At 35.2% G+C, this 11,875-nt stretch overlaps 1 protein-coding gene across 2 annotated transcripts; it reads left to right on the forward strand.

Annotated features, from left to right (window-relative positions):
• The first annotated feature begins 2,946 nt into the window (after window positions 1–2,946).
• On the forward strand, window positions 2,947–11,288 carry LOC107783503 (V-type proton ATPase subunit H). 2 transcript variants are annotated; one of them, XM_016604481.2, is made up of 12 exons: window positions 2,947–3,156; window positions 5,365–5,508; window positions 6,071–6,196; window positions 6,816–6,918; window positions 6,990–7,062; window positions 8,073–8,138; window positions 8,234–8,351; window positions 8,785–8,946; window positions 9,148–9,273; window positions 9,413–9,538; window positions 9,888–10,067; window positions 10,809–11,288. In XM_016604481.2, exons 2-12 carry the CDS (start codon window positions 5,473–5,475, stop codon window positions 11,055–11,057), a joined length of 1,365 nt encoding a protein of 454 aa, XP_016459967.1. In that variant the 5' UTR covers window positions 2,947–3,156; window positions 5,365–5,472; the 3' UTR covers window positions 11,058–11,288. The 2 variants fall into 2 exon arrangements, with proteins under 2 accessions (XP_016459967.1, XP_016459968.1); XM_016604482.2 differs by having other exon boundaries at window positions 2,963–3,156; window positions 5,396–5,508.
• The last annotated feature ends 587 nt before the right edge of the window (window positions 11,289–11,875 follow it).

Genomic DNA, 11,875 nt, shown 5'->3' on the forward strand with positions numbered 1-11,875 from the left:
TTTTCGTTATAACTATCTGGTATTCGGAACTCACTGACCCGACTAATTCAAATTCACATCACGTACAGTCAATTCAAGGAGAAAACGATCTTTATCATGGATTTCTTCGTTCTCAAGGCTCGAATCCGAAACCTCTTGTCAGGGCGAAGGATCCGTCCATTCCACTACATCTTTTGGTGATGACTATTTGTTGTACGGAATTCGTAACCTCATGTTATAGTTTTCCTTATAGACATCTTGCTTTTTTGCCTAGTAAAAAGTAATTAGATTTTCTTTTTTGCTAATTTTCACATATTCTTGCTTTCTATATCACCCTTTGCTCACCAAGTCAATAGCCCGTGGCCTTATAAGAAGTCTACAGCGGCAGTTAGCTCAGGTCGAAGCAAGATGCCATCGGGCGTTCAACATGTAGTCTCACGATCTGGTACTTATGCTCAGATATTGTCATTGTATACTCCCGTGGGTCGCCGCCAGGTAAAGGAGGACACTGGGCGAGATCTATATATATAAATACATGTCACGCGTTTATTGAATTAATGTGAATACCGAATGCGAGTAGATTTTTACACTAACATAAACCTAGAACTTGTACATAATGCAAGTTTAGAGATCAAATTCACCTTAGCCAAAAGTCAATATCATAATGCCATTGGACGTTCAACATGTAATTTCACGATCTGGTACTCATGCCCCGACATTAGCATTGTATAATCGCGAGGGTCGCTGCTTGGGGAAGGAGGGGAATACTGTGTGATCTATATACAAACATATGTCATGCATTTATTGGATTGGTATAAATATAAACCTATTTTGCACTAGTGCAAATTTATAGTTCAAATTCGCCTTCGCCAAAAGTCAATATCATGATATTACGGTACCAAGTAATTAAAAAAAATTGACTCAAGTTTAGACCCATCATATTTGTTCCTAATTATTTCTTAAGTTTTAATTTTAAGCTACATATAGAGTTTTTTCTTTATACCTGCTACTTTTACACGATTGCCATAAAAACTTTTGAAATTTTGTTTTTTAGATACAATTAATACTGGTTATATGCAATTGTAATTTGACATGTTAAAAGCTCAACTTTTTAGAATAATAACGTACTCGTACGTAATATTGAAACTACTGGTTATATGCAATTGCAATTTGCTCTCCTTAACAGCTTTTGGAAATTGCACGTGTTAAAAGCTCAACTACTTTATGCATATTGTTACCTTTTGAAATTTGAACTATTAAACTCTTGGCCTCTGTAACAAGGCTAAATGTAGCTTCTGAAAATTGCGATTGAATTCATTTCCTTTAGTAAGTGTAAAGACAAGCCAAAAAGAAACAGTATCATATAAAATATTAGTATCACTTGGGGTAAATTTATAGTTTTATTACTAAAGGAAAAGAAAACAATATTTGTAGATTCATTATTTAAAGTAAGTTAATGTGAAGTACCACTGCAACTACTACTCGTTATAATACACATGAATTTTAATTTTTTTATTGGATTTTATTACTTAATATAACTCGAGGAGAAAATAACGAGTGTATTTACATTCATTAAAAAATAAGTACATTCACCAAGATCTTTGAGACATGACTAGGAAAAGAACTAACATGTCAATCGATGTTTTTTCTTGAGGAAATGATGAAGGCTTGAAAAAATCGATAAAATAATAATATCCAAAATTAATTGAAAACTTGAACTCAGTTTAATTGAGTTGAAGTTTTTATTTTTTAATCGATCGATTAATCTCACGTAACAACAAGCAACCTAGTTAATGTTGTTTAATTAGGTTGTCACATGAGATAACAATGTCACAAATGTTCTCATATTCATGTCACAATCATTGGTATCAAAATTGATATTTCCATCTTATAACAGGGGCTAAAAACTTAATATAACTTCAAATCCAATAATGGATCAAAAGGATTTCGAAAAATAGGGGCAAAGTATTTGAAATTGCCAAAAGGGGAATAAGAAAAATGGTCCTTTATGTTTGCAGTAGGCTTAAAATAATTCTTAAATATAACTGTGAGCAGTTTTGATCCTTTAAATTTGCTAAATATAAAGCACTTTTGATTTTCGTTAAATATTTTATATTAAATTTAATGAGAACGGTAAAAATAAAAATGATTTAACGGAAACACCGAGTAGAATTCAATGTCAAATTCCCACCACGCACGATAAGTGAAAGTTTGTGCGAATGGATTTAAATAAAATAATAATAATTTAATGAAAACTCACATTTGAAGGTGTAGTTTTTATTGTTTCTGCTATTTTTAGTCTATTTTTTGAAGTATGGTGTAATTTTTTGAAGTGTAATTTCTACTCTGGTCTATTTTTAGAATTTGACAAGATCTTTCTAGAATTTGACAAGATCTTTCTGATATTTCTAGTTAAATCACTTTTTTACTTCCTATAAATCTAAATGGTAGCCCGATGTATGAAGGCATCAATGACTAATTTTACGACTTAAACCCATAACCTATAAGTCATACAGAAACGACTTTACTATTCGTCAAAGGTTTCCCATTCAACTAGAATAGCAAAACTTATTCAAAGGAGACAAATGTTCACTTTTAAAATTTAAGGTCTATTTTATACCTACTTAAAAATAAGGCATAATACATAAACAAGCCCTCAAATTTGGCCTCAACTGGCAAATATGCGCTCTAATTTTGGGTGTGCACAAGTAGGCACTTCAATTTGTCTCCACTTTATCAGTTGCACACTTCAACTTATAAAATGATCATCTAGGCACATCCAAAATTTACGTGTTTAACTTTATACAAGTTGAGGTACCTATTTGTGTATATCCAAAGTTGGGGGCATAATTGCTAGCTGATGCTAAGTTTGAGTGCCCGTTTATGTATTATGCCTAAAAGTAATGGACCATGTTTGTCAATGTTCTTTTCTTTTCCTCTCTTTGTCACTACATTACACGTGAAAATTGGACTAGAAATTGCTTGATTGCCTCTTACTTCCCTTTTATAATTCCCTTTTTCTATGGTCCTCCTCTTTCCTCTATTTTGATCTCACCCCCCCCACCCCCCCCCCCAGCCCACAAGATTTGAAGCCTACGTGCACACCCTTATACTGAGATCACCTTTTTCTGTTCAAATCACATTCGTCTCCTACTCTGTCCACTTCCACGTGATACGGTAATTATATCTCCAATCTCTCTTCTCTGTTAATTTCAGTGTAAATCTCTTCCAAATGGACAAATTTTTTCTGGGTTTATCTTTTAATTTACAATTTTACTTTTGGATCTTGGATTTTATTAGGAATTGCTGATTCTGGGTTTTAATCAATTTATGGGAATAAAGTTTAAATCTAGCCGTGGTTTGATAATGGTGTTTGTTAATGTATGTATTGCTTACCCCAATTGGCAGAATTTTCTGGGGTTTTTGTTTGATTGGCTATTGTAGTCTTGGATCTTAGATTTTGGCCGGGGGAATTGGGTATTTGCTTATTCCTTATTTGGTGATTGTTTTATGTGAATAAAGTTTGAATTTTGAAGTAGTGAACTTAATTAGGTTGAAAGTTAGTTAGTGGAGAATGTCGTGATTTGAAGTGATTGAATTAGTGATTTATTATGCTATTTTCTGGGTTTGTTCGGATCAGTGATGTTGACTTTTACTTATTTACTAAGTAGTGAGATGAATGTTGAAACCTGTAGCAGTGAGATTTTGGGGTCAACTATCTTGGTCCCTGTGTAATCTTGTGGTTTCTGTCTAAGCTTTGACCTTACTTCTTTAGTCGTTCCTCGAACTTCTGTGACGATCTCCATGATTGAATCAGAAATTTTCTGCTTCAACTTTTCGATTTGTGCACTGTCAATCTGGAGGGTCTATCGGAAACATCCTCTTTGCCTTTCCAGGGTAGGGGTAGGGGTAAGGCTTCTTACATCCCAACCTCCCCAAACTCCACTTGTGGGAATACACTGGGTTTGTTGTTGTTGTTGTTGTTGTTGTTGTTGCACTGTCAATCTAAAATACAGTGCCTTATCACTTTTAGGTTCTTTTGTTGATAGAAAAGTTAAGGTATTTTATAATAAAAGCACCAACGTAGTGCTTTGTACGCGGAGATATATGCAGAATTTTAGAGAAGGCAGGGAACTCAATTAGTCTAACTTTTCTTATACATTGCTTACAACGTCAGATTTACTCCAAAAGAACAGAAGATGAAGACATAAGCCTTTCAGTTGCTGAATTGTCTATCTTAATCCTCCATTTCAATTTAAGTGTCTTAGTTTGACTAGGCATAGAGTTTAAGAAAATAAGGGAGAATTTTGAATCTTGTGGCCTAAAACTAAAGATGTGTGTAATGTACCAAAATTCCCTTTGAATCTTGAGGTTTTAAATAGGCCATTTAGAATATTGGAATTGGAGACTTACTAAATATAGAAAGAGGCATTCTTTTTGAAATAGATTAAAAAGGAAATTAAGAAACTTAAATTGAAACGGAGGGAGTAGTTGGTATCTTGTTGATGGATTTTTTCTTCCATTGTGTTCTATTTTTAACTAAGTTTGTAGATGAGATAACCATGCTATTATTAAATCTTTTACCACATTAGGGAGACATTTTCTGCTCGAATTGATCCTCAATTATTTGGTTGATTTACTTTGGCAGTTGCTAACCTAAAGAACTGCCTAAAAACTGTAATGAAGTACAAGTCAATTTCAAGTCTAATGAGGTGGATTTGGTCATTCCTTTGGTAATATATAGACTTTATGGACTCAATAGAGAGCGATAGGTCTAAACTCTCAAAATAAAGTCAGTGATTGATTCCTTGAAAGGTTAAGGATTAGTAATCATTTTCAGAGATCGAATGGACTCGGTCTTGTACATACACGAGGAAGGTGATCAAAACAGCAAGATAATGGGTTCTTCTTTCTTTTATCACTTAGAAGCCATGTGAGATGAAGTCTCATGTGCGGTTTTGAATGAGAGTAAGAAGTGAGAATCCTCTTTTCGAATCTGAATCTCCCAAAGTAGCTGCTTCAGCTTTAGCCACTCGAAATTTCGGTCTCAGCCCTAGGTGGAACAGTGGAAGTCAGTTATATTATAGTTAAAATTTTGAGTTATGTATTGTTTCAGGTACAGTTAACTGCCTTTTGATAGGTTAAAAGTGCACTTGGATCAAATATCCAAATTAATAGTACCTCCGTTCTCACAATTGAATTAAAACAAGATAGATTGATGCGATTGAATTGTTGACAGTAAAGCTCAATTAGTGTTTTTGGGGTTCTCTTTTCAGCTTTGTTTTCTGTATTTGTTGCAATATTCGTTTTTCTTCCTAGGAAAACATTTATATATCCTGTGTCTAATTGGCATCTTTTAAATGTGTGGAACCTATAACCTGTCAGGTTTTGAGGCATTTCTTTGGAATCTATACAGAATAGAGGAAACCCAATCCAGATTCTGGTTATTCGGTTAGAGGCTAAAGGATTTTAGATTTGAAAAGCTTAGTCACAATGCCAATGGAGAACGCTGAGCTTACTACAGAGCAGGTAATATCACATGCATAAGCACGATAACGAAGCTACATTATGCATAAGCACATTGAATAACATACAATTTTGGAGTGATAACTAGCTTGGATAATTATCACGGCCATCATAGTAAAAATGCATCACGGGATCTACATCTCTTAGTCTTAGCAGTTAGTTAGAATAGTATGTCAACATGAAAAAACACTACCGGAAAGAATTCTGTGCATTTAATGATAGATGAAGATACTTTTGGTTGCCAAATTTTTTAATGGATTGGCTATGGTGTCTATTTTGATTTTCATGTGGTCTAAAGGGGATAGAATTTGTACTTTCGGGATTTTCTTTTGTGGACTGTTCGTCATGGTTATCTTTGGATTTGGTGGAAGAACAATGGAATATCCTTTTTCTTCATCTTTTATCATTTTTACTGACTATGTCAGCTATTGATAAACAAAAGCTTTATTTCTTTTCGGTTGTGGGGAAAACGGGGTGGGGGGAAAAACTGTAAAGAAATAGTCATCAACTGGGTCTTTTAGCACAGCTGATTGTTTAATAACATTTTTATGTCCTATTTTCTAAGGTTTTGAGGAGGGATATCCCATGGGAGACATACATGACCACAAAGCTGGTCACAGGAACAGGTTTTCAACTGTTGCGGCGCTATGACAAGAAGGCAGAAAGTTACAAAGCCCAATTGCTGGATGATGTAACATTTCTCACTCGAGTTCTCGTTGGCTATGAATTACATTTTGGTTGAAAACAAAGTCTAATTCATGCATCTTGTACTTACGCTACCACTTTCTGCTGAATTACTCTTGTTTTTAGGTATAGTTCTTCTAAATTTCATATGGAGCAGGTCTAGATGTGGTAGTGTAAATTTTTCTTTTCGCATACCAATGACTATATGGAGTAGCTGTTAGTTGGGAAGTAAAGATAACATTGTCATCACCAATCTCTCCTTTATTAATCAATTCTGGCATACACCTGGCTCCCATATATATTTATTGTCTGAATTTTTTGGCCTTGTAGTATATTGGTTGGTCTCTTCATTTTCCAGAGTTCATTGTTACTTTGAAATAGTCATTTATAATCAGCATCATCTTGTTTTAGGATAAATGTATTTTTAGACATTATCAAGCTTTTTCCGAGTTACAGGCTTTTTCATGGGGTGTATGTGGGGAATGGAGTTCTTGCTACTGCTGATGTCTAAGGATTCCTATTTGTAGATTTTGTTTTTGGGTGCTTGGCCAACCTCTCAAGCTTTTGATTGTCTTATAATGGTCTCAGTTTTAGATACTCTTATAAAATGGATGCAATTATTACAGGATGGTCCAGGTTATGTCCGCGTCTTTGTTACCATATTACGTGACATCTTCAAGGAAGAAACCGTGGAATATGTTTTGGCTTTGATTGATGAAATGCTTACAGGTAATTGGAGAAAATGTAACTTTTAAAGTTCCTTTGACAAGTTGACTAATGTATTGCTTATTTCTTGGCAGCTAACCCGAAAAGAGCAAGACTATTCCACGATAACAGTCTTGCAGATGAAGATACCTATGAGCCTTTCCTCAGGCAATACTCTTCAACCTTTTTTAACTTTTTGGTCTTTACTCCTTTCAATGCAAGGTGCCTGCTGTCCTTTGCATGCACCCCTTCACTTGCCTTCATCCTATGTCTACAAATATCGGCAGATGTTAACAAATCTACCTCCCTTTTTCTGTACATTTATATCACATTATATGTATCAACTCATGCTATTATTATAGATCACATCTGCTGTGCCCTTATCAAAAAAAGGAAAAAAGATCACATCTGTTGTGTTTCTCATCTATATAGTATGCAGGTAGCAGTTGTTTAATTTTATGGTTCTGTAGTATGTTGCAAGTGTGCAAATTTTCCTTCTTTTCTTTTGACAACCGTGGTGTCCGGACCAGCTTGCGCACACCTCGACTAATTCTACGGGATACCTGCTACTTTCCACCAGCAACAGGTACCAGGTACCTGTGTCCACCAAGGCTTGGACAGATTTAGAGTCAAAAGGAAAAAATGTTAAACTTGTGTTCTCCCATATCCTAATTCACTCGACCCACTTTCTCTTTTATTTGTCCCGTTCTGCTTCATCTTTTATGCCTTTTAAGTTCCCTACTTTCCATTTTATAAGATAACTTAAATACGACAGCACACAAGCTTTTCTTAAGCGAAAGAATTTGTTATTAAGATTTCATGCCTTAATCGGAAAATGTTGGTGTACAAAACAAAGTCAGGATAACTTTACCTCGACTCTATTGATAGTACAGGTGACACACAGCTATTATTTTCCCTTCCACGCTGACGAAAGCATTTAGTTTATTAGTCATGATAAACAGAGATTATAATGTTGAAATGATAAATAGAAACACGAAAACACATATATATATATATATAGGTTGTTGAAAAAAGGTGATACCTTGTTGTATCTCGGAGTTCTCTGTTTTCTCCTTTTTCTTTCCCCAACTGTTAATCCTTATAAATAACCCAAGATTGTGTACTCATTCTTTCCGTAATATTCCTTTTCTCTTTCTAAAGATGAGTTAATTTTCCAGATTGCTCTGGAAAGGTAATTGGTTCATACAAGAAAAGAGCTGTAAGATTCTGTCTTTGATTGTGAGGTAATAAGGTTATAATCCCTCTCATGTCAATGATTTCAAAAGACTGAGAAGATATATGGACTTATAACTTTGTGGTTCTTTAATTACAACTCCAGTGCGAGGCCAAAAGTTCAGAATGGTGTTGACGCTAATGGAGATGCCTCGAGTTCAAAGAAGAAACTCACTACCATTGAAGATGTTCTGACTGGTCTGGTGGAGTGGCTTTGCGCACAGGTTTGTGTATATTCTTAGATTTCCACGTTTCCTTATTGCTCCACCCCGCCAAACATGCAATTACTTGGATTTGCAAACATTTCAAGAAGGATTCAGTATAAATGTCTTTAATTGTTATGGAAGTACACGTAGAGGGATAGTATTCCCAATAAAGGTCGTAGAGACAATAAGTGGTGAAATTAGATAGAAGGGGCTAGAAGCCTAGGACCATGAGGTGCGGATAAGTAGTTTAATGTGTATGAAGCATTGAAATAAATCCATTGAGTAGGAAACGGAAGCTTTTGCTTCTCATCAAGCTCTTTTCCAAACCTTACAACAGAGTTTATGGCCTATTTTTTCACTTTCAATGTAAATAATTGAGGAAAGGGGAAAGAAGCTTTGTGGAATTTAGTTTTAGCACTATGTCGATCATGATTTTCCTGTATCTATGCAGCTGAAAAAGCCTACTCATCCTACCCGTGGCATTCCTGCGACAATCAACTGCCTAGCAACTCTGTTGAAAGAGCCAGTGGTTCGATCTTCATTTGTTCGAGCCGATGGAGTGAAGTTGCTTGTTCCTTTGATTTCACCAGCATCCACCCAGCAATCTATCCAGGTTTTCTTCAGTCCTTAATGCCACATATTGCTTAACTTTATAAATTCTATTCTTGTCATGCTAGTAAGTAGCGGTGGTTGAGAGGGTTCTGTATTTCATTCAATGTATCATGCAACTCCGAATGCAACTCCGGAAGCTAGACGATAAAAGAATAATTGTTTTCTTTTTTTCTTCCTGATTTTATTTTCTTGCTTAAAACAGCTTCTCTACGAGACATGTCTATGTGTCTGGCTATTGTCTTACTATGAACCTGCAATAGAGTACTTAGCTACTTCAAGGGCCCTCCCTCGATTGATAGAAGTTGTTAAAGGTTCAACAAAGGAGAAGGTGAGCTACTTTTGTTGCTTTATCCATAATAACAATTTCTACTCCCTATTTTTATTTCTTAAATTTGATGTTTTACTTTCTACATTGGTTTTCCTTGGCTCATCACTGTTCATGGTCTGTGGTGTTTCTATAACCATAGGTCGTACGGGTTGTCATCTTGACTCTTCGGAATTTGCTTTCAAAAGGATCATTTAGTATACTGATGGTAGACTTGGGAGTGCTGCAGATTGTTCAGAGCTTGAAAGCGCAGGCTTGGAGTGATGAGGTGATGAACCGTGTTCTATGGTTTATAATCTGATAGTATATCTTAATTTATCTCTACATCATTTGCAAACAGAAAGCAGTTCCATCAAAAAATGAATTAGGACAAATGAATGCCTCACACTAGTTACATAGAGAAACAGTCGCTAAATATCATATTTCTGTTTCATTTATCTGCAAGTTTATTGCTGTCTTCAATCATCATTACACGAAGAGAGTCGCTATATTATAGCTACTTGCTCCATTCATCTCAGTGATTCGCTATATTTTGACAGTTTAACATGTTACTATGTCGTTGAACAATGAAATATTCTTTAACTTCAGACTCATAAAGTTAATTACCATATCTGTAGGATCTTTTGGACGCTCTGAATCAACTAGAAGAAGGATTGAAGGATAACATCAAGAAGCTGAGTTCATTTGATAAGTACAAGCAGGAAGTCCTTCTAGGCCATCTTGATTGGTCTCCGATGCACAAAGATCCTATATTCTGGCGCGAAAACATAAATAGTTTCGAGGAGAATGATTTCCAGGTAATACTTTGTGAATTGCAGAAATCCCCAAGCTTACATGTCTTTAAAAGGCTGTAAAGAACATTCTGCATATCAGTGTAAAATACAACACTATCTTGGTGCAACATTAACAAATGCTTTTCATCTGAACAACCAGACATTTCTGCTGGGTTCTGTTGGTGTTCAATCTTTTACTTGCTTTTACCAAGTTTATGTGCTATTCAAATCAAAAAGCTATTTTTAAATATTCATGTCTAAGTAGTAACTTCCATCAGTAGAGGTAAGCAGGTGGCCATAGAAGCGTTCATTATCGTAACATAATACTGTTTTTAACTTTAGAGAGCGAATCTTCGAATCTGTAGAACAAAGTTGTTTCTAATACTATATAAGGGGTCGTTGGTTCAGTTCTGGGATATCCCATGGGATTATCTATCCCACATCCTATATGGGATAGCTAATACCTGAAATCTCAAATTTTATACAGAGATTAGTATCCTTGTCCTGGTAACCAAACAACCCCTAAAATCTATATCGTCCCGAGGGCTTTGAGCTAGTGATAAGAGTGCAGCGTGTGATGTGTGGGTTAGATACACGTCACAAGTTCAAATTTCGTCATAGATAAAAGCCTGGTATTTAAGTGAAGGTTAGAGGGGTGAGTCGATTATCCACCTAGTTCGAATCGCACACCCAACTGAGTCTCGGGGATTTCTCGGTTATCATAAAAAATAAATTGAGACTGATATCTTTTGTGTTGTGTTGCAGATCCTGAGGGTGCTCATTACAATTTTGGACACATCAAGTGATCCAAGGACACTTGCTGTTGCTTGCTATGATCTATCGCAGTTCATTCAATGCCATTCTGCTGGGCGAATTATAGTGAATGACCTCAAAGCTAAGGAGCGCGTAATGAAACTGTTGAACCACGAAAATGCAGAGGTCACGAAAAATGCCTTACTCTGTATCCAAAGGCTTTTCCTAGGTGCAAAGTATGCTAGCTTTTTGCAGGTTTAGTTCTCATCGAAGGGTTTGATTGTTCAGACGATGAAAACTAGACATATCTTGTTATTTCATTGAAACAAAAGGAGTTTGATCGTGTTCGTGTTAATTTATTTGTTGTATCAGTATTCGAGTATTGTATCTAAGGCGTCCTCCGGATGAGATTCTCATTCCAAATAATGTTTACAGAGTTAATTTTATTTGTCCCTCCAATAAAAGAAAGTTTGTATCGACTTGTTTATCGAACAAGGGAATTGTTTTGTGATATATACTCTGGAAATTGTCCATCAAACAACTTACTAATATGTTTTTTTTTGCAGAATGAGTCTGTATTACTTATCAGGGTTTATGATGTATTGATATTATTAGGAGTCTTCTGCATAATATGTGGGTTCAAAATCTCACTGTTTTTCTTCTCTTTCCCTTTCTTGATCCTCTATGTAATAGAAGAAAAAAGGGTTGCTTTACTTCCATGGGTTTGTTTCATCTCCTGGTGGAGGAGGGAAATGGAAAATAGAGAAGGAAAAAATATATAGAAAGAAACTATTTGGTTTATTCTATTGTTTTATACTATCGGTGTATAAAAGTTATACTATAAAAAAAATGACTAGTAAACTACAGAAAAGTATGAAAATCCTTCTCATAGTAATTATTCTTTCTAATTCACTTCAAGGCTAATTTCAACGACCTAAAGAAATTATCATTTCGGGTTTAAAACGCAAAGACGAAAAAGATTGGTTTTAAAATTCATCCCACGAAAAGTTTATTTTCTAAATTCTGGGTCTTAAATCAAGTACACAAACATTTTTTGCTACTTATTTGGATTTAAAATT

This window comes from Nicotiana tabacum, chromosome 18 (genome assembly GCF_000715075.1).
Source record: "Nicotiana tabacum cultivar K326 chromosome 18, ASM71507v2, whole genome shotgun sequence".
NCBI lineage: Eukaryota > Viridiplantae > Streptophyta > Magnoliopsida > Solanales > Solanaceae > Nicotiana > Nicotiana tabacum.

Bases quoted from the DNA above. Each gene is read 5' to 3' on its own strand.
- LOC107783503 (XM_016604481.2), top strand. From the start codon at position 5,473: ATGCCAATGGAGAACGCTGAGCTTACTACAGAGCAG. The intron at 8,352-8,784 runs GTTTGTGTATAT...GTATCTATGCAG, and splicing joins TGGAGTGGCTTTGCGCACAG to CTGAAAAAGCCTACTCATCC. The intron at 8,947-9,147 runs GTTTTCTTCAGT...TGCTTAAAACAG, and splicing joins CCACCCAGCAATCTATCCAG to CTTCTCTACGAGACATGTCT.